The following is a 20,727-nucleotide window of genomic DNA, read 5'->3' as shown; positions in this document are numbered from 1 at the left end:
AAAACAAAAATGCCTGAAACGCATCTGCAAGCAGACTCATCCGCCTCTATTAAAGTTTGATAAATTTGTATAACTTTTGCAGTTTTCTTTTCATATTGTGCATCTGTGTATTTAATGTAACTGTACAAGCAGGAGAGGCCCCGTGTATCTTGTAGGCAAATTGCCTTTTGCAGGTTGGCTCTCCCATTGGTTGAAACCACAGTCAGATTCTCCGGCGAAATTATCTGATTGGAAATCAGGGAGGGGAGAAAAAGAAAGAGCAACAAGTGCGATGCTTTTACGCTGGTTTGCTTTTGGGACTTGAAGGAAAGGATTTTAATTTGGGTGAGACACACTAAGAGCTGAACGAAATCAATAATTGAATTGGATCTTGTTAAGGTGAGTTTCTACTTTAACTCATGGGTTTACTTTTAGCTTAAATATCATATAAAATTTGACAATATTGCATGATCTATTATTACTGTACTATTATGCTTACTTTTACGGAGATTTGGGTGTCCCAATTAAAATCTTAATGTATGTTTCCCTTTTGACAAAACACAAGCTTTAACGTAAATTGAAATTAATATTTACTGAAGACTTTTTTTTTTTTAAAGAGCCGACGTACGTTTTATTTGTGCTTTACAGAGTCGACATGCCTCGATCTTTCCTGGTGAAAAACAAACGGAGCTCGTCATTTAATGTGCATAGATTATACGAAGATGAGACAGGTAACTTTGAAATATGAATTAAGAAAAAATACCTACATTAATTGCAATAACTTAGAAACTATTAGATGAATACTGTTCAACTCTTTTCATCATTATTAACAGCCCAGTGAACCCATTTTGGACCAATTTATCTCAAGTTAAAATAAATGAATGTGAAGATTAAATTAGGAGTTTGGTTTGATTTATAGGCTCTGAGTTTTTATTTGATGACCAAAGGGATCAATCAAACTGCATCGTTTTGAATTTACAGAGATCTCACCTCAGAGGCCTCAATCTGAGGGCCTGCATTCCCAAACAGACCTCAGACCAGTAGGAAAAGCAGAGGAAGAACTTCAGAGTCCCGTACCTGTGCATGCAGAGCCCAGCAGACCCCCTGTAGCTCCCACAAAGTCATATTACGCAACAGGTGAGCAGCACATTTCCCTACAAGCGTCAGAAAAGTTCCAGGACTCATGCCATCTTTGCTCGTCAGACCCTCAGAAGGGAGAATTCCCTTCTTACTACAAGCCGGCCTATTGGGGGGAGCAGGTTCCTTCTCCGTATCGGTTGGGTTTCAGCCCAACGGTGCTGCAGCACGCCGCCACTTTGTACAACACGCACATCAGCCGCAGCCCGCAGAACCAGCAGCCGCTCGACTGCAGTACCCACTACTCGCCAAGCTCCGACACCTACCACTGCATCACCTGCGATAAGGTACGTCGAGGATGAAACTCATCCAACATGGAGGACGGTGAGATGACGTAATGAACTCTCGGTAAATTATAATTCAACATTTGAAAGTGAAAACAGGTTATGCCAGTCAATTCAGGATCACTATTTGAAATTTTCTTGTCTGCGCTTCAGGTGTTCTCAACACCTCACGGCCTGGAGGTTCACGTCAGAAGGTCCCATAGCGGAACGAGACCTTTTGGCTGCAGCATCTGCAGAAAAACCTTTGGCCACGCAGTCAGTCTCGAGCAACACATGAATGTTCACTCCCAGGTGGGATTTCTGAAATAGCGTGTATGATTCAAGATGGTCGCTATGATTAAAGGCAAAATATGTTATTTTGTGTTTTTCAATAAGTGTTTAATAAAATAATAAAATAAAATAAAATAATAAAACAATAATCCTCAATCCGAAAAATCTGAAATTGATTGAAGTTCTTCTTGCACTGACCACGTGACACATTCCGTGTTTGTCCAGGAAAAAAGTTTTGAGTGCAAGATGTGCGGCAAGTCCTTCAAGCGCTCCTCCACGCTGTCCACGCACCTTCTCATCCACTCGGACACCCGGCCGTACCCGTGTCAGTTCTGCGGGAAGAGGTTTCATCAGAAGTCCGACATGAAGAAACATACATATATTCACACCGGTATGATTTTTCGGCCATTTTTAAAAATGAATCATATGCTCTGGTTGAAAAGTCATGTTTCCAAAAGCTATAAGCAAAACCTAACCCAACCATGTGGAACAGATGGAAATGTAAACATTATCTTTATGCTACGCTCAGTTGCTCCCCCCTAAGACAAAACCTGATTTTCCAGAAGCAGAGTGATTTGTATTAAGTAGACAGCTGCTCCTTTAAACAAATAATTGGAAAATAATCCCGGATTTTTTTTTTTTTTTCTCACTCAGGTGAGAAACCCCACAAGTGCCAAGTGTGTGGTAAAGCGTTCAGCCAAAGTTCCAACCTGATCACCCACAGTCGGAAACACACCGGCTTCAAACCGTTTGGATGTGGCGTTTGCTCCAAAGGCTTCCAGCGCAAAGTGGACCTTCGCCGCCACCAGGAGAGCCAACACAGCATTAAGTGACACGTGCGGGATTGTCCAGGGGCGGCGCTAAGATTTGAACTTTACAAGTGCTCAGCCCCCCCCCCCCCCCCCAATATGAATGTGTGTTATCGTTGACAGTATGTAGGTAACACATATATTTGTGTTGAAGTATTTGAAAATAATTCAAAATAAATAATATGGGTAGGTTTCATTCTAGTACACCTGTTTAGGGCTGGACCCTTTAGTCGATGAAACCTGAGGTAGACTTGTCCCTTTACAATGTTAGCGTTTAAAGTGAATTTGGGGACTTTAAACCAGGTAAAAGCGGGTCTAAATTGTGGCGCAATGGGATTTTTTGATCAAGGGGCATAATGGGAACTTTGCAAAGACAAAATGTTTTACTTTGCAAGAAAATATTCTTTTATTTTGTCCCACAAAGAACGCAACACTTGAGGCCCTCATAGACGAACCGGATAACGTCGATGGAGCTAACACATTAGAGATTTTCTGCTTAGCGACCAATGAGTTCTAATTTAAACTGCGTATGGATGTAACGTGAGAATTGTAAATGGTCTTTGTGAGGTATTCCACTGTGTGTGTGTGAAAATAAAGAATGAGCTGAAGCTGTGGTTGCTCTATCCTGTTCCCTCCAGGGCAAAATACATGTCAACTGTTAGCCTAGTAAAATGATGTGATAAACTCTGTCAACATGAATTTTCCAGCTCGTTCTGGTTTGCTTCCAAGCGTTTTCAGCTCACTGGAAGAGGTCACACACACACACGCACTCTTCCAGTAAAATGTAAAATAGTCATTAAATTGTTGTCACTGAATAAATTATCAAAAGATATGAAATGTATTTCATTTGTGAGAAGAGCGTAATATTAGGAAGAGTAAGAAACGCAACCACTAGAATAAAAAAATTTAAAAAATCAGCCCTGTCATTTTTTGTCAAATTGCCTCTTATCTTACTAAAAACTAAAATCAAATGAGCCCAAAGAAATCAAAACAGGTTCGATTCAGTCCTCTTAATTTGACAACTAGAACTGTAATCACAGCTGGAAATCAAAATTACACAAACTATCAAGTGAGGCGTTATCAAACTTTAGCCACACACACATAGGTCCACTGTTGCCACCTGGTCTTCAGAGTGCATCCAGTTGACTGGGACACAGGGATTAACTAATAGGCTGTAAAAAAAAAAAAAAAAAAAAAAAAAAGGGGATTGATGACTTAGTCAACCGTCACCACACCCAGTCAGCACATTGGATTTACTTTAACAAACAGTCTGGAAGGAAAACTCACCACCTTCCTCAAACACCAAACCAGTTAGCGCTTTAAAATGCTTCGGGCAAATCTGATCATCAGCGAGCTTTGTTTAATCTCCGAAACAGGATGAAGCATCGCTGGGAGATATACGTGACGCCGACTTCATATTTATGGATGTATCAAATTCAAATCCTAAAGCACTCCGGCATTGCTGCTGTCTCACGATCATAAAAAAAGTAGCTCACTGAATTTGATTTCAAATGGCGGTTTTAATAAAAGATGGCAGTGTAACGTCAATATTTTAAATCAGTGTCTGCGTGGGCACGAGAAGCAGATGTGGAGGCTTACGGTCGGGCAAACAAATCTGAGGTCTTTATGCAAAACTTGTGGAGATCGTAAAGGAAACAAGGCCCCCCTGTGTCTGCGTGTGTAACAGTTACACGGCTGCCGGGGACATCCTGCTCGCAGTGGGACCGTCGCTAATCAAAATACAACACATGCAACTAACAGAAAAGAGGAGGAGGATGGTGGGTGGGGCGTGCAAACAGGACACAGGTTGTGAATAGAGGGGGGGGGGGGGGGGGGGGTCACACATAGCCTCAGGAAAAACAGGAGAAAAAGGTGTTAAGACTGCACCAGAAAGGGTCATGTGTAAAAATGCTGAATAGGCAAAAAAAAAAAAAAAAAGGTTCAATTTCACCTCTGTTCAGGTAGAAGTACATTTGCATGTTGCTCCGGGTGTTGTAAAAGTTGCAAATGTTTAGGACTTGATTTGCTTCCTAACTGTGCAGCTCAAAGGTTCTGCAGAAAATTAAAAATAAATTATTTAGTACATTTAAAGCTGCTTTGTGAATTTTAAAAAAAGTGGGAGTATTGTAAAGACACAAAATTAAGATTTTTTTTATGCCAAATATAACACCTGAATCCAATTTGAACATTGTCCCTCCAATCTCCTTGGATAAACACAAGACAGCCCCGGAGATGGAGCGTAGATGCAAATTTGTCTTGCAAATGTTCCCCTATGCAAATAAGCGGCGCCTGGTTTGTGCAACCATGTGCCCGAGGGCTGGCAAATTCACCGAACTCAGAGCGGGAAATCAGACAGGGAAAAATATTTTCCCATAGCTGCTAAAAAAAATAATTTGGAGAGGAATTTCTTTGCAATCCTCTGACAAATTGAAACTGTCAGCAGATTTCCTCCACATGACGGAAGTTGCCGTATGACCGCGTCTGCTGTAATGTGCAGATGTGATACTATTTGATTGCCGCTGTCACTGTGTTGTGGCTCGGCACGTCCGCAGATAAGTGCGGCAATGACGTGACATGGCTCAAGGACGACTCCGGCAGTGAATGATGGCAGGGGAAGATCGGTTTCCTGTTTAGTCACCACATGATCATCGCTGTTGAAATATATACATATATGTAACCTATCCAAATTGGTTCGCGGGACCCTAACGTACCAAATATGGGCGGAGTGACCACATTTTACCTTCCTAACTGTCAACCAGCCAGCTGCAGGTTAAAGCTAAAACAAGCCATAGGGGAGTGTGCCACTTGAGAAGCAAGCATGAGCATCCAAAAAAAACATGAAATCTGAGTGCAACAGGCTCTTCCAGTGAAAGCCAGGCAGCAAAGGGTGTCTGATAATGCTATCATGGCCTCGGCACACTTCAACGGTCAGAGCAGGCCAGCTAAGAGGCAGGGAGGAGCGGACAAGGCTTTGCGAGAGATAGCACCCGAAGACGTAGGAGTGTCAAACATTTAAACTCAAACAAGTCGATCATCACGTCAGCATGTCACCACAGCACGCAACTGATTGTCAGTCAGTGTTTGGGACCTTCTGGACCAATCCTCGCCCATCTGACAATTCGAGCAATGAACTGCAATGTCACTTTAGCAGATTTTACAAAATGCATTAAGTGTCATTATAGTTTTTGTTTGTATCCATTAGAAAAAAAAAGTGACATGCTTTCCAAGGTATTTATTTTCTTCCTGCAAAGCCCACATTTATTTATCCAAGCCAGTCCCGTCTGCGTTTGTAATGTGAATGGAAACCTGATGAGGAAATAAAGATGTCATTTCTTAACTGTTTAATACTATTCATTGAAAATAAGCGTAAATTATTCCGTTTAACTCAACTATTGCGGCGTCGTACAATTTCTTTTTTGAATTTACATTGCCATCGTGCGGCCATGTGACGGAACGACGCCTCTTTCTGTTCGATACAGTTGATTAAAATATATATATAAAATACAGTCAAATTTAATCAACTGCGTGTTTACAGATATAAATTGGATACGTTTTATACACGAAAATAGGTTATATTTGTATTGTTGATTCAGTTTTTTATATCTCGGGGAAATAAAAAAAAACGAAATTTATAGATACAAAAGAGTATTATATCAAATCAACGAATTAATGATGCCAAACATTAAAATAAATAAAAAAAAATGTTCATTTGGTTAATCAAAACGTAAACATGGGGCCGGAACTATATTTGACGATTAGTGTTTCTAGCCGGAATTATTTTGCTGCTCGAGGTTGCCTAGAGATATCCGCACATCCGTCTGTATTTAGATCGTATTAAATATGGTGAATTGTTAACAATGGCCGATTCTAGAGATATAAATTCGGGGTTCACGCTGAAAGAACTTTCCTTTTCCGATCCGAATAATGACGACATAGTGCCTGGCAGCTCGTCAACGTTGGAGTTGCGCGATAACAAGCTGGTATGCGTGGAGTATCCAGGCTTAGTTTCCAACGTGGACAAGATGCTAGAGACGCTTGGCGGTGCAAGAAATATTTCTGAAGTAAGTCAAGTCGAATTAAGAAAAGAAAAGAGCAAATCATCAGATCGGGCGTGTGGGGGAGGTTGGTGATGCAAGCAGAAAGATGCGCCGCCATTTTTCATGATCTGAACTCGAGCATCTAATAGGATCACTTCCCATTAGGCATTTCAAGTTTTTTTTTTTTTTTTCCTAGACCTTCAGTCAACCGAATCTGCGACTAGAGCTGCGCTACCGACCCCAGGACCCGTTCTGTCATTCTCTATGCGGTAACCGCTTCTCATCCAGCAATCTTCTCCTCCGTGTGCGAAGGAGAGTCCGAAAAAGAGATTCCAAAGTTGCTGAGCTCAACATGGAGATACTTGGAGTCATCGGGACAACGTACAAATTTCAAGGTGATTCAACTCGGTCTAAATCACAATTTGGAGTTTGCTTTTCAGAAGTGACCGTTTGTGTCTTGCAGGGATGGCGGATTATCAGTGCCTGGCTGTGCAATCCCAAAATGGAGAACACACATCTTTGTACAACAAAATCATCCTTAAGAAAACCGAGAAAGAAGAGTTTTTCAAGCAGCCCATGCCGCTCTTCCTTCCCCCGACCATCTTCTCACGTCTCGACACACCAGTTGATTATTTCTACCGAGCTGATGTTTTTAACAAGCAGTGAGTCCCTCGTGTGGTCCACTTTTTGTTTATTAGAGCGATTCCAACTTGATTGTACTTTTCCTCGGTTGTTGGAACAGGAAAGCGGATAATTTCCAGAGCAAGACAAATTTCATTGGATTGAACAGACCCCGTCGGCCCCATAACGCCATTTTCCTCACTTTCGCCGATCCCGAGGTTCCCACGGAAACCCAGGAGACGGCTCGGATGAAATGGAAAACCATGGCCACGACTGAGTATGATCTCCAATGTGAGGAAAAACTAGTGGCGGTATGTTTGTCTGATCACTTTTCATATTTAGTCTTAATTCCCTCACGACATTCTAATAATCAATCAATGATCATTTCGACTGCTACCAGTTCTAATCTCATCGATTGGACTTCTTACCTCCCACGTCCAGACTTGAATCAGAAAGACTGCTGCCAAATTTACTTGTTCCCGGGATCATGAAGTGAAGTTTGTCTAGCGGAGAAGAGAAAAAGGAGAAATCAAGTTTTTAAATCAAGCTGCAAAAGGTTTCAATCAATAGAAACGAAATGTTGGATAATATTCTTGTCAATTACAGTAAATACGTACTTGTTTGATGATCATCCTCAAGAAGGATTTTAAAGGTTTGATCTAAATCTAATAGTTGGAAAAGATTTTTAAAAAATGAATAAAAGTGGCTAATCGTTGGGTAAGATGGAACTCAAGTACAGAAAATGTTTTCTGTTTGGGTGTGTGGTATCTCGCAGTGCGACACCATCAGTGACCTTGTTTTAGCGATATTACGTATATCATGGCAAGCAGACATCTTTTTTTTTTCCATAATTCTGCTGGGCTGTTGTCTTATCTCAAAGCCTAAATTTTGTTTTTAGATGTTTGAGAGCCGGCCCATCTGGTCCCGAAATGCCGTCAAGGCCAACCTTAACATCCACCCGGAAAAACTCAAAAGACTCCTGCCGGTCGTGGCCTATTACATGGTGAGTTGACACTGTGTGCCTGATAAAGAATAAACATCATTTCGTACATTTTTTTTATTTATTTTTTACCCCCACTGACCCAGACGGGTGAAAGACAAACAACAATTATGTAATTATTTTTTTTATTCTGCATTCTTGCAGATGCGGTCTAAAAACTCAAATCAAAGCATTTTCCTATCTTCTGTTATTTATCTGTTGAATAAAAAATAAATAAAATAAAAACTAACGTCGCATTTCTTATCAAGGTGACCGGACCATGGAGAACTCTGTGGGTGAGATTTGGCTACGACCCTCGAAAGACAGTCGAGTCCAAGATTTACCAGATGCTCAACTACAGGATGCGCTGTAGCACCAAAAACGGTAATTAAAAAGATGATCAATGGCGGAATGTTGTTATTGGTCTCCTACAAAAGGTTAAAACTTTTGAATTGTTTTTTTGTGTTATGTTCAAATATTGAATACAATGTTGTTGTTTTTATGTACAGTTTTATACTGCCTCCTGGTGGCCAAGGTTGGCACATTAATTTATTTTTATTTTTTTAATTATGCAGTGCTATTTTCTTTATTAAATCAACAAGGGACAAGAAATTGACATTGGCTTTCTGTCTGTCTTGCATTTTTAGTGTATGTCGTATCTGAGCTACTGGTGAAGCCCAAGAGGAGTTCTTTGAACTACACGCTACCGATAGCATTCAACAAGACCGGTCAGTGGATGCACTTGTCATGCACGAATCGTTATGATATTGTTGCTTAATTTTTATTTATTTTATACCCAGGTCCAACTCCGGCCAGTGTGTCAGAACTTCGAAATCAGGAGGCTTCGGGCACTAGTAAAGATCCAGTGCCAATCTCTTATCAATTAGAGGTCAGTTGACATCATCACTATGGGTTGCAATTAAAATGGATTTAACATTTTTTTAGCTTCTAACCAATCCATTTTGCACGCATATCGTCGATACTAATTTGTGCATTGTTTGATGTCTCCAGGACTCTGCCTATATTTTCAGAGAGGGCATGCTACCACCTAACCGGCAGATGTTTTACCAGCTGTGTGACTTGCATGTGCCAAGGTAGACTGCATTTTTTTTTTTTTTTTAGTTCATAGTGGACTCCTGATTTTTGCCGTACGTGTCCAGCCTCCAGGAAATCACGCAGAATAACAACCCACAAGTGTGCGATGAGCGTGACGGCTGGTGTCCCGTGGGAACAACAGACAAGCTGCGGGACATCATCTCGTCTCTGGTCAAGAAGGTTGTCCGAGAGCACAAATCGCGTAAGGAAATTCAACCAGTGTGCTTTTTATGCCCTGTTATTAAAAGTATATTTTCTCCAGCAGCATTGGAAAAGCACACCTTGCAACCGAAACAGACGGCACAGAGTTCAAAGGTCGACAGCGAGGATGATGAAGATGATGATGATTATGAAGACGAGGAAGGCGAAGGGGATGAAGTGTATCAGCCATCAGAGGGAAGCGAAAATGAGATGGAGACTGAAATATTGGATTATATGTGACAAGACAATATTATCTCTGTGTTTATTTTACTTCTACACAAATAAAAAAAATGAAACTTGTAGTTTGTATCACGTTTTGTGATAGTTTTGATCATTTATGAATGCTTGATTCACATTAAAAAGTCGAGTCCCAAGGCCACATTCAAATAAATAAATTATCCAAACTGTTTATACCGATCTATAAATAAAAGAAAAAATATTACACTCTACTGAATAAAGATGACAGTACACTTAAACTTGCTATTTTGTTATGCAGCCTTTTGAAGGCAACAATATACACAAAAATAAAGTCATCATTAAAATTTGCTTCTGCCCAGTGTTTTTTTTAAATCAAACTAAGTCGCACTTATACAATTAATTGCCGTTTGCTTGTCCTAAACCTTATTTTTTGGTTTCAGGCTAAAATAAATTGGATCCATCCCCCCAAAAAAATATGTCGGTGTGAAGATATGCTGTGATATAACTATGAGTGTGATGATTAACTTTGCAGTGTGACTTGGAGTTCAAAACACAGCTGTGTCAACTTCCCTCACCACACATCATTACAAATTCAGAGAAAATAACTCACATTTTCATAGGTGGCTCCGGGGGTGTGTCCGCTTTATAAAAGTCCAGCGACCGAGTCATCGAAGAACTCATTCTGGTCATGATGGAGAAGCTTGCCATCTTGCTCACCGTTGCCGTCATTCTGGAGACGGTGTCTGCCGCCTCTGTAAGTCATTTCAAAGATGTCCAATTTCATACAGACAGACGGAAAACTGTTTCAAATGTTGATGAACTTCCACAATACCAAAATGTCTGATGGTCATTTGTATCTTCAGCTGGGGGTGGTGTACACGGAGGGCGGCATGGTGGAAGGCGAGAACATCCGTCTTGGCTTCCGGCACCACATGGACGTCTTCAAAGGGGTTCCGTTTGCTGATATTCCTGGAAGGTTTGAGAAACCGCAGCGTCACCCTGGTTGGGACGGTGAGTAAGTAACACTATGGAAAACTACCTCACTTTGTGACATCATAATGTGAGGAGCCACCTCAGTACCGCCCCTGCAGACACACAAAATCTCAGTTGATACATCAAATAAATGATCAAAAATGTTTCCACTACCTTCTGCAATGTGCTCACGCACTACTCATCTCTGTTTGGTGCATTATTTTTTTTTCCCCATGTAGTTGTAAGATGTCCTACTTTATGAGAGGTCACTGAACGCACCACAAGTCAATCGCAGGGTTTTAGTGACCCAAGCGTTTTACTTCCGGTTTAGAAAAATAGCCACCAAAATAAAATCTGGAGATCGCCATTGTGCTGATTGTGCCATTTATCACAGAAAGTTAAAAAATAGCATGATATAACTCATTTAATATGTCTTTGAGCAGGTGTTCTGAAGGCCACCGAATACAGGAAGCGGTGCCTTCAGTTGAACGCTCTCATGAGTGACACGAGAGGAAGTGAAGACTGTCTCTACCTGAACATTTGGGTTCCTCATGGCCGATCAGGTAAATAAGTGAAGCTCATGCTGAGCAAGGAGTGGCAACTTCATTTTATGGGCCGGCCAAAGCCTAATTAATCTTGAAGGCCACTTTTGACACCCCTGTCATACTTCCCATTATCTTCAGTGTCGACCCATCTACCGGTCATGGTCTGGATCTATGGAGGAGGCTTCCTGGCTGGAGGCTCGATGGGGGCTAACGTCCTGAATAATTATCTCTACGATGGGCAGGAGATCGCAGATAGAGGAAATGTCATAGTCGTCACTCTCGGATACCGTGTGGGAACTCTGGGCTTCCTCAGCACTGGAGATTCAAGTTTACCAGGTACCAGTTAGTGTTGATTGCGTCCGAGACGCTCGAGTTAAAAAAAAAAAAAATAAATATACAAAAATGATGTTCGACAGGAAACTACGGTCTGTGGGATCAGCAGGCTGCCATCGCCTGGGTCCACAGAAACATCCGTTCGTTCGGAGGAGACCCAGACAACATCACCCTCTTTGGGGAGTCTGCAGGTGGCGCTAGCGTGAACTTCCAGGTGGGATGCTCACTTGTCTTTCTCCAACCTCACCAAGCAGCCATTTTACATTTGTCATCTCCATTCACAGACCCTCACCCCTCACAACAAAGGTGTCATCAAAAGAGCCATCTCCCAGAGCGGGGTTGCTCTTTGCCCGTGGGGTATCATCAAGAACCCCCGCAAGATCGCAGAGGAGGTACACAAACATTCCTGGACACGTCTTCCTGACATTCATTACGGTTGACAAATGATTTCCTCCGCTCTTCTCAGATCGCTCTTAAGGTCAACTGTCCCACGGATGACAAAATGGCCGCCTGTTTGAAGATGACTGATCCAGTGCTCCTCACGAAAGCAGGCGCACTCCAGTTGTCCAGCTCACCAGATGGTAACCAACTTTTTCTCTTTCTGGTCGTTTACTCTCAGTGTGTTAAACTAGAAAGGAGAATTCTTCTATCAGTGTCAGACAAAAAAAATATTTTCTTGCTCTTTCAGCCCCCCTGGTCAACAACTTGGTCCTGTCTGCTGTCATCGATGGAGATTTCCTGCCCGACGAGCCTTCCAAGTTGTTCCACAATGCCGCCGAGATCGACTACATTGCCGGAGTCAACGACATGGATGGACACTTCTTCACGGCAATAGACATCCCTTCCATCAACTCCCACCTCGTAGACACGCCCATGTAAGTACCGTAATTTTCGGACTATAAATCGCGGGTTTTTTCATAGTTTGGGTGGGGGGGGCGACTTATACTCAGGAGCGACTTATATACATATATATGTTTTTTTTTCACTTTTTGGGGCATTTTATGGCTGGTGCGACTTATACCCCGGTGCGACTTATAGTCCGAAAATTACGGTATTTGCTATTTCTCGGCGGGAGTTCGGACGTTGGAAAATGTGACATTTTCTCATCGCCGAACGGCAGTGACGACATGAAGAGGCTGCTGGCTACTTACACTCAAGACAAAGTCGGACTGGATGAAGCTTACTCCCTGTACACGTCAACATGGGCCAGCAATCCCAGCAAGGAGGACGTCAAGAGGACGATCGTGGATATCGGAACAGATTACATCTTCCTGGTTTCTACGCAGGCCGCCCTTTACCTTCACGCCGCCAATGCCACGTGAGGAATCATCATTGCGAGAATCTGCAAAGAACAAATTGCATTAGGGCCAGATTTAGATTTTTTTTTTTTTCTTGTCTGATTAAAGATCCGGCAGGACCTATTCGTATCTCTTCTCCGAGCCCAACCGCATGGGCGGCATCGGTAGGCCGTATCCCAGCTGGATGGGCGCCGACCACGCCGATGACCTCCAGTACGTCTTTGGAAAACCTCTGAGCACGCCGCTGGGCTACTGGCCTCGCCATCGTGACGTCGCTCGCTACATGATTGCCTATTGGACCAACTTTGCCAAAACTGGGTAAGATCTATATTCCTTTCGATTGGAAAGCTGATCAAAATGTAATTGATCTCCCATGTTGATTTGCTTGTGCTGTTTTTTATCATTGCTATAGAGATCCCAACAAAGGAGACTTGAGCGTACCCGCCATCTGGCCTAAATTCACCAATGGACACCAATATCTGGAGATCAATCATAATATGGATAAGAACTACATCAGACAGAAGATGAGGATGCGTTATGTACATTTTTGGACGAGCGTCTTGCCCAACCTCCAAATAAACATCCCAGAATAAAGACCGACACATTTCATAATAGTCATATAATATTTGTTTCAATTGAAAATGTATATAGAACACGTCACTGTGAACAATAAACGTTTTTACAATCCTTCGCTTTGTTTGAACCTAAAATAGCAATACAAACAAAATAAGGTAAACCTCATTGCTGCTGAGAACAATTAAGATGAAACTATGGAAAACATTTGAGAAACAAGTGATTATTTCTAATAAGCTACCATCACGTATAATATCTATATTTTTTCGTGAAATATTTCTTAAAAAAAAAAAAAAAAAGAACAAAGACTTACCTTAGTAATTCATACGGAAGGGTCAGCGAGTTCGTCCACAATCCGCGTCAACTATCCTCTTTCACGTCCGCAGACATCTCAACCAAAGAGAGCGCAACAAAGCGATCCTAGCGAGGGCTATGGATGCTTTCAGCCAATCCGCGAAAGGCGACATCACACTCTTATTTGCATTACGCGCTTATAAATCCACCAACTGCTGACCAACCTAAAATCCCCCGTCTCTGATATCTTGACCACCATGCCCGAGCCTGCAAAAGCCGCGCCCAAAAAGGGCTCCAAAAAAGCCGTCACTAAATCTGCCAGCAAGGCTGGGAAAAAAAGGAAGAGGACCAGGAAGGAAAGCTACGCTATCTACGTGTACAAGGTGCTGAAACAAGTGCATCCCGATACCGGGATCTCCTCCAAGGCGATGAGCATCATGAATTCGTTCGTCAACGACATCTTCGAGCGCATCGCTTCGGAGGCTTCTCGTCTGGCGCACTACAACAAGCGCTCCACCATTACATCCAGAGAGATTCAAACCGCCGTGCGGCTCTTGTTGCCAGGCGAGCTGGCGAAGCACGCCGTGTCCGAGGGCACCAAGGCGGTCACCAAATATACCAGCTCCAAATAGACTGATCCGGTTTCGCCACGACCCAAAGGCTCTTTTAAGAGCCACACACTATTTCCCAAGAGTTGGTTCATTTCTGTTTACGTATGTTTGCCCTTACTGTGCCTTAGTTTGTTTTTATTATCTGATACCATGTTAATGAGACCAACATCACACAACGATTTTATACAATAAAGATGGATAATGGGTTGACTGATCAACGAATTGCCAATTCTCATTTCATATCACCTTTTAGGTGATATTTGTATTTTCATTATAAAATTGTTCAAATCCACGGCGTACTTACTATGTTTGTAGGTAAGTATAAAATCTAGTTCTCCACAATGTCTGTAATATCGGGTTTTGTTCAGATAGTAGGATAAAAAATTGCAATAAAAGCAGTCCCTTAAATGAACGTCCCTCCATTTCCTTTTTACGTCAAAAAAACCCCAAAAAACGTTCAACATTATCACAACAAAAATCAAGCAGTTAAGCAACAAATTGTATAAGTGCAATGTGTGCTCAGGAAATCGAATGCAAAAACATGACTCGCATCTGACTTTTTCCTCGAAAGAAAATGCCAAAAATATAAATAAAGTGAAGTACCTGGTAGGTGGGCAGCTCCGAGTCTATTTTTGCCTGCTTGCTGCAAATTAGTGACAAGATAACTCAAAACATTTTAGGTATCAAAGGGGCAATTAGGGAACCCTGGTGGTGCCTCCGGTTGCAACGCATCGGCAGATCCGGATGGGTTCTGAACGTGCTGCTCATTTGAATCAGGTGTGTTGGTGTTTGGAGAGACGTCAAACAGGAAGTCAACAGTCCCATTTTCATCAAAATAAAATCTACGGTCCTTTTTTTCTAAAGATAACAGATATATGCATACACACAAATAAACAAAAAATACAAGCTAAGTGGTCGGTCTTAATGCTATTTATTATTTGCAACAATTAATATGGCATTATTTCATTACATTGAGCAAATTAGTTGAAGCGACATCTCTTTTATTCCACGTTTAAATGTAGTCATTAAAATAAACATTACTGTGTGAATTTTAATTTTATTAAGAAACAAAACACGCGCAATAAACAGTCAATTTGTTTTTGTTTTTTCAACACGACAGCAGCGTAATAATGACATCTTGTGTATTCTTTATGACGTCACCTTTGGAAAGGGAGGGGGAATTCTGGTTCTGCTCAGTGAGGGCTATAGCTCGCTGCTGATTGGACAACCGATTCTCCGCTTCAGCCAACCAATCAACGGGCAGCAGAGGCCCGTATATATATGCTACTCCGTGTTTCGCACTACCCGTGTTAGTAATACACAAAGCCGAAATTTACCTAAACATGTCTGGACGTGGAAAAACCGGTGGCAAAGCTAGAGCTAAGGCGAAGACCCGTTCTTCCCGTGCTGGACTTCAGTTCCCCGTAGGTCGTGTTCACAGGCTTCTTCGCAAAGGCAACTATGGCGAGCGTATCGGTGCGGGTGCTCCCGTCTACTTGGCGGCGGTGCTCGAGTACCTGACAGCTGAGATTCTGGAATTGGCTGGCAACGCCGCCCGTGACAACAAGAAGACCAGAATCATCCCCCGTCACCTGCAGTTGGCCGTCCGTAATGACGAAGAGCTCAACAAATTGCTTGGTGGCGTGACGATTGCCCAGGGTGGCGTCTTGCCCAACATCCAAGCCGTGCTTCTGCCCAAGAAGACCGAGAAGACTGCAAAGTCGAAATAAAGATGGAGAGCACAACCACCAAGTCCCAACGGCTCTTTTAAGAGCCAACCATTTCCTTCATAAAGAGTACATTTTTATGACTTTTATTACTTTGAACTTGAATTTATCAAAAACTGTTTTTGAAATTCTATATTATTTAGTTATACTATTATCCTGCCAAACCCCAAATACGAACTAGTTAAACATAATTCCGATTATCACGGTTTATTGTATGTTCCTATGGCTACACATAAAATTGTTTGGGCAAGCAATGCATAAGGGAAGTCCTACTGGATGACGCGTCGAATTGGGTTAGCTGTCCTCTCTCAGGTCCGCACTTTTGCTTATAAACGCACCGACGACTCATCAGTTGTTACTACGTTAAAGCAAAATGTCTGGTCGAGGAAAGGGAGGCAAAGGCTTGGGGAAAGGAGGCGCTAAACGCCACCGCAAAGTTCTCCGCGATAACATCCAGGGGATTACCAAGCCCGCCATCCGACGTCTGGCTCGTCGCGGCGGTGTGAAGCGTATTTCTGGGCTGATCTACGAAGAAACTCGTGGCGTGCTCAAGGTTTTTCTGGAGAATGTCATCCGTGACGCTGTTACCTACACCGAGCACGCCAAACGAAAGACGGTCACCGCCATGGATGTGGTGTATGCTCTCAAGAGGCAGGGGCGTACTCTCTATGGGTTCGGCGGTTAGACGTTGCGCTCAAATCAACTAACCCAAAAGGTCCTTTTAAGGGCCACACACTTATTTAAGAGCTCAACATTCCCAACAATTCATGCGAAAATATTTCTGTCATGTGAGAATTTATGAATGAATTCATTTGACCTACTTGCACAATATGACGTACATGAAGTTATGAGGAAAGGGGGGGCGGGGAAATTGTCGTCTCAGGTCCGCATTTTTTAATTGTGTATATAATACAGTAAAATAAACATTAATATATATATATAATACATATTAAACAAATATCTAAGTAAGCTTAACAATTTGTATATTTGTTTGATATCCTGTGAGCATGAGAATTGACGGAAGTCAAACTCTTTCGAAATGATTTGGATGGCCCTTAAAAGAGCCGTTTTGTTGCACACCAAAGCGGGGTGTTTTACTTGGAGCTGGTGTACTTGGTGACCGCCTTGGTGCCCTCGGACACGGCGTGCTTGGCCAACTCGCCGGGTAGCAGGAGTCTCACAGCGGTTTGGATCTCTCTGGATGAGATGGTGGAACGTTTGTTGTAGAGAGCCAAACGAGAAGCCTCCGAAGCGATGCGCTCGAAGATGTCATTGACGAACGAGTTCATGATGCTCATTGCCTTGGAGGAGATTCCGGTATCAGGGTGCACTTGTTTCAGCACCTTGTACACGTAGATGGCGTAGCTCTCCTTCCTTCCCTTCTTTCTTCTCTTGCCCGGCTTGCCGGGGGCCTTGGAGACGGCTTTTTTGGAGCCCTTCTTGGGCGCTGATTTAACCGGATCAGGCATGTTAGATTACACTGTGTTGAAGTCTCAGCTGAGGAGCTTGTGTTCTTATGGAGGCCGTCATGCAAATTTAACTGTGCGAACGCCACTGTGCGATTGGCTGGAATCTGGACGGTTGCATTTGACTCTTGTATTACTAACACAACTGTGACAACACTCGTTCCTCATTGGTGGACTGCCCCCTGCTCCTTTCTCATTGGTGGGTGGACTGGATCCCGGCTTGTTGCTCATTGGGCGCTTAATCATTCGGCTAGGACGTCGCTCTTGCACTGTGTGCGTTTGCTTCTCTTTTTTACTTGTATGAAATGAGTCAAGTTCATTCTGACAGATGGGACGATTGAACAGGACTGCACCGTGTGCAATGGCTGGACATTTTATTTGAAAAGGACTGGAATAACAACATTTGTCCATTGTGAAATATTGCGTTGTCTAAGGCAGTCGTGTATCTTTGGAATTAGGAGCGGCATAACGACACAGAATGGAGCTATTTGAACAAAAGGCTGTTATTATTACAAGAGGCCAATTAAAGTAATTTTTCAAATGATAATGTGCGGCTACACCTTAGGCAGCTATGACTGTCATGAGATCATTATGTGACTCACCTCACTTCTTTAAACTGATGCTAGCTTGGGCTCATAAACAATCTTAGCCATACTATTATTTATCCTATCCCAGATCTCAGCCAATCAGGCGATTGCTTGCTGGCCAAGCTTGTAAACACAAAGGAAGTCGGCCATCTTTGTTCAAAGCAGTCATTTTTAAGTAATGTTATCCAGATTTAAAACCAAATTAATCAGCCCTCAAAACTTAGCAACATGACATTTGGTAAGTACACAATTGCACATGCATTATGGGGAAACATGCTATACCTTTAGCATTTAGCCTACGTTTCACCAAAACATTCAAACAAGTTTACCGAATATGTTTATCAATAAGTTTATCGAGACAAATTTGCATTACATTTGAACCACTTTGGCATGTCCACATTTCAGTTGGTCTGGAACGTATCCAGCGTAATTAAGATCATCTTTGTCAGCGTGGGATGAAGGCCCCACCCTCAGAACAATTCACAGACGTCCCCCTCAGGGCAGAAATGCGTCAATGTAATAACGCCGCTGCTGCAACCCTAAATTACCCTCCCAGGAATGTGGCGTGACGGCGTCTTTTTCTGACGGATGCGATTAAGCAAATCATCAATTACATGGCAATTTGCTATTCATTACTTCTAAAACTTGTCCCAACTTGATCTTCTGTCTATTGTCAAAATAAAGTAAAAAAAAAATCAATCAGTTGCATCATGAGGAACGGAAAACGTTAAAAAAAGGTCTGGCGCCAGCGCTGCTGCACAAAAAGTGTGATGAAAAGCTAACGTTGTCATTAGTTTGTTCTGGGGCGTGCCCGACATTCAGCAGGTAATGGGAATCGCCCCGTTCTTTTGGTTAAATGCTGCAATTAGAGTGAAATTAGCATGACCTTCATCATGTGAAGAAAGGAAGGTGGAGAAGAAAAAACAACAAAGCCATTGTCACCATTGAATTGTATTTTCTTGAGAAGCACACAGCCAAGTGCCTCCCAAGGAACTGCAATAAAACTTTTGTCTCCATATTGGCCTTACGAGTCAAGCGGAAGAATTAAAGGCGCACCCTTGACTGAGAATTTATCGAGGTGTGATGATGATGGTAACATGGACATGTGAAATCAAAACGCGGGCCGACGCCATTCTTAACATAGTCGATGATGTGAGAGCTTTTGTGCTCCGGAGCCGGCTATTCCACAAAGTCAAATTTGCTGTCACCTTGGCATTCTGTGAGTGCATATGACCCTCGGGGTGGGCTGTACTGTGTTTGCAAAGTTGAACTTCTGAACACTCGTTTTTAATTTTTCTGTGCGGCCTGGAATAAAATAAGAGGGTGTGCACACTTGTCCAACGACATCAATTTTTTGGCTCACTTGAGGTTACATTAATGCGAGGACGACAAAAACTAGGGGGACGAGCGACTGCTAGAACGATGACATCATCGTTTCCAATATAACATTTCTGGCATGCCGAGCTGAAGATGGATAAGTTTCGTATTTGGACTTTTCTCTGAATCAATGCCACCTTTGTTTTGCTGAGCAGTGGTTTGACTTAACAAAGACACGCTAGTCATTTTGCTGAGACTTCGTGACCTCTACTTTTTTTTTTTTAAGAAATGTTGACAGTCAAATAATTTGTACAAAAATGTTTTTTGAATGAAAATGTGTATTTGTGTGTTATTTAGTAAGGTTAATAATAGCAGTGTAATTGATTAGTGTTCGGGGCGTGAAAAGAATCTTGACCTTTGCAAAATGTCCTCAAGAGCAACTGAATGTTATATTTATCCCGAGTCAAAGCACGCCTACGTAATTATCATTCCAGCGGAATGGCGCGTCTTTGCAATTGATCTGATTAACGTTGGCCAAATCTGCTTCCTGTTGAACCAGCCGGGCGGCATGAGATGAAATTACGTCTCGACACGTATGCCTGACGATAGATGAATATCAGCGATAGATAAATATCGGAATGTTCAGGGACGGCGCATAGTTTTCAATTTGACTTGGTTTATTTTTAGATCACTTTTCAAACTTTACCCCAAGAAAATGATCAAAGTTGATGAATTTGTGATGGAAATATTGACGATATCAACATGAACATTTCATCATTTTTGTTATTTCTTTTGACTTTTTGCATTACTTTTTATTTATTTGCTATTGTCTAGATTTTTTTTTCATTTTCTATTTTTGCCAGAAATATTGATTATATATATCAACATGAACATTTAATCATTTTTAGTATTTCTTTTGATTTGGTGTTAATTTTTATTTATTTACTAGTTTTGTTATTTTCCTCTTTTTTTTCCCCCTTTTTAATTTTCCATTATTTTTGAGTTTTTGAATTTCCCATCTTTATTTTCTTTTTTATCAATCCAATTTTTTTTTCTTTTCTTTTGTATTGTACCATTTTTTTATTTTTCTGTCTGATGTTTGTAGTTGACTTTTATATGAATTAATCAACTTAATTTTGCTCTTTTTTTTTTAAAGCAACAAATCTTTACAACAACAGGATTGATCCTGTGACAAACGACATAATAAATCTTGAAATAAAATGTCCAACAATCTAACCTCAGTTAAAATGTTCCATTTCCCGTTTACACGCAAACAACAATCCGCGTGGTGTTCTGTTATTCTCGGTACAATATCTTCACATTTCATCAAACCATCACGCGTTTCCTTGAACATCTTAGCGTAAAGTGTACCGCCCGCCCGCCCGCCGAACAAG

At 41.9% G+C, this 20,727-nt stretch overlaps 7 protein-coding genes and 1 long non-coding RNA gene across 12 annotated transcripts; 6 read left to right on the top strand and 2 right to left on the bottom strand.

Annotated features, from left to right (window-relative positions):
- Positions 1 to 219: 219 nt before the first annotated feature.
- gfi1b (growth factor independent 1B transcription repressor) lies at positions 220 to 3,396 on the top strand. Its single transcript, XM_061293702.1, has 7 exons — positions 220 to 378; positions 628 to 710; positions 961 to 1,116; positions 1,183 to 1,403; positions 1,554 to 1,691; positions 1,896 to 2,061; positions 2,325 to 3,396. Exons 2-7 carry the CDS (start codon positions 635 to 637, stop codon positions 2,501 to 2,503), a joined length of 936 nt encoding a protein of 311 aa, XP_061149686.1. The 5' UTR covers positions 220 to 378; positions 628 to 634; the 3' UTR covers positions 2,504 to 3,396.
- On the bottom strand, positions 1,868 to 15,027 carry LOC133163630 (uncharacterized). 3 transcript variants are annotated; one of them, XR_009716420.1, is made up of 7 exons: positions 14,840 to 15,027; positions 12,612 to 12,802; positions 10,650 to 10,695; positions 10,443 to 10,579; positions 10,221 to 10,362; positions 7,566 to 7,640; positions 1,868 to 2,002 (listed from the first exon to the last, which is right to left on the bottom strand). It is a non-coding gene; the product is annotated as an uncharacterized LOC133163630 (long non-coding RNA). The 3 variants fall into 3 exon arrangements; XR_009716422.1 differs by lacking the exon at positions 14,840 to 15,027 and adding an exon at positions 12,879 to 13,021; XR_009716421.1 differs by lacking the exon at positions 10,650 to 10,695 and having other exon boundaries at positions 14,840 to 15,026.
- On the top strand, positions 6,242 to 9,714 carry gtf3c5 (general transcription factor IIIC, polypeptide 5). Of its 3 annotated transcripts, none has more exons than XM_061293700.1 (11): positions 6,242 to 6,540; positions 6,713 to 6,911; positions 6,980 to 7,178; positions 7,259 to 7,448; positions 8,036 to 8,140; positions 8,386 to 8,500; positions 8,764 to 8,844; positions 8,917 to 9,005; positions 9,128 to 9,210; positions 9,277 to 9,413; positions 9,474 to 9,714. In XM_061293700.1, exons 1-11 carry the CDS (start codon positions 6,337 to 6,339, stop codon positions 9,650 to 9,652), a joined length of 1,581 nt encoding a protein of 526 aa, XP_061149684.1. In that variant the 5' UTR covers positions 6,242 to 6,336; the 3' UTR covers positions 9,653 to 9,714. The 3 variants fall into 3 exon arrangements, with proteins under 3 accessions (XP_061149684.1, XP_061149682.1, XP_061149685.1); XM_061293701.1 differs by having other exon boundaries at positions 6,243 to 6,540; positions 9,477 to 9,714; XM_061293698.1 differs by having other exon boundaries at positions 9,277 to 9,714.
- Positions 10,228 to 13,449, top strand: LOC133163623 (bile salt-activated lipase-like). Its single transcript, XM_061293697.1, has 11 exons — positions 10,228 to 10,364; positions 10,474 to 10,621; positions 11,026 to 11,145; positions 11,266 to 11,463; positions 11,544 to 11,674; positions 11,745 to 11,852; positions 11,927 to 12,041; positions 12,149 to 12,335; positions 12,581 to 12,778; positions 12,867 to 13,076; positions 13,171 to 13,449. The coding sequence occupies exons 1-11, from the start codon at positions 10,299 to 10,301 to the stop codon at positions 13,349 to 13,351; spliced, it is 1,662 nt and encodes a 553-aa protein (XP_061149681.1). The 5' UTR covers positions 10,228 to 10,298; the 3' UTR covers positions 13,352 to 13,449.
- LOC133163628 (histone H2B 1/2) lies at positions 13,864 to 14,454 on the top strand. The gene has a single exon (XM_061293705.1). It carries the CDS (start codon positions 13,883 to 13,885, stop codon positions 14,255 to 14,257), a length of 375 nt encoding a protein of 124 aa, XP_061149689.1. The 5' UTR covers positions 13,864 to 13,882; the 3' UTR covers positions 14,258 to 14,454.
- Positions 15,028 to 15,545: 518 nt separating the features above from the next.
- On the top strand, positions 15,546 to 16,052 carry LOC133163626 (histone H2A-like). Its single transcript, XM_061293703.1, has one exon. The coding sequence runs from the start codon at positions 15,580 to 15,582 to the stop codon at positions 15,964 to 15,966; it is 387 nt and encodes a 128-aa protein (XP_061149687.1). The 5' UTR covers positions 15,546 to 15,579; the 3' UTR covers positions 15,967 to 16,052.
- A 136-nt stretch (positions 16,053 to 16,188) lies between these two features.
- Positions 16,189 to 20,636, top strand: LOC133163629 (histone H4). The gene has a single exon (XM_061293706.1). It carries the CDS (start codon positions 16,337 to 16,339, stop codon positions 16,646 to 16,648), a length of 312 nt encoding a protein of 103 aa, XP_061149690.1. The 5' UTR covers positions 16,189 to 16,336; the 3' UTR covers positions 16,649 to 20,636.
- LOC133163627 (histone H2B-like) lies at positions 16,843 to 17,495 on the bottom strand. Its single transcript, XM_061293704.1, has one exon. The coding sequence runs from the start codon at positions 17,430 to 17,432 to the stop codon at positions 17,058 to 17,060; it is 375 nt and encodes a 124-aa protein (XP_061149688.1). The 5' UTR covers positions 17,433 to 17,495; the 3' UTR covers positions 16,843 to 17,057.
- Positions 20,637 to 20,727: the final 91 nt, after the last annotated feature.

The sequence above is a fragment of the Syngnathus typhle genome, linkage group LG12 (genome assembly GCF_033458585.1).
Source record: "Syngnathus typhle isolate RoL2023-S1 ecotype Sweden linkage group LG12, RoL_Styp_1.0, whole genome shotgun sequence".
Lineage (NCBI taxonomy): Eukaryota > Metazoa > Chordata > Actinopteri > Syngnathiformes > Syngnathidae > Syngnathus > Syngnathus typhle.
Note: the sequence above shows the minus strand (reverse complement) of the source record. Positions and strands in the feature narration are given on the sequence as shown.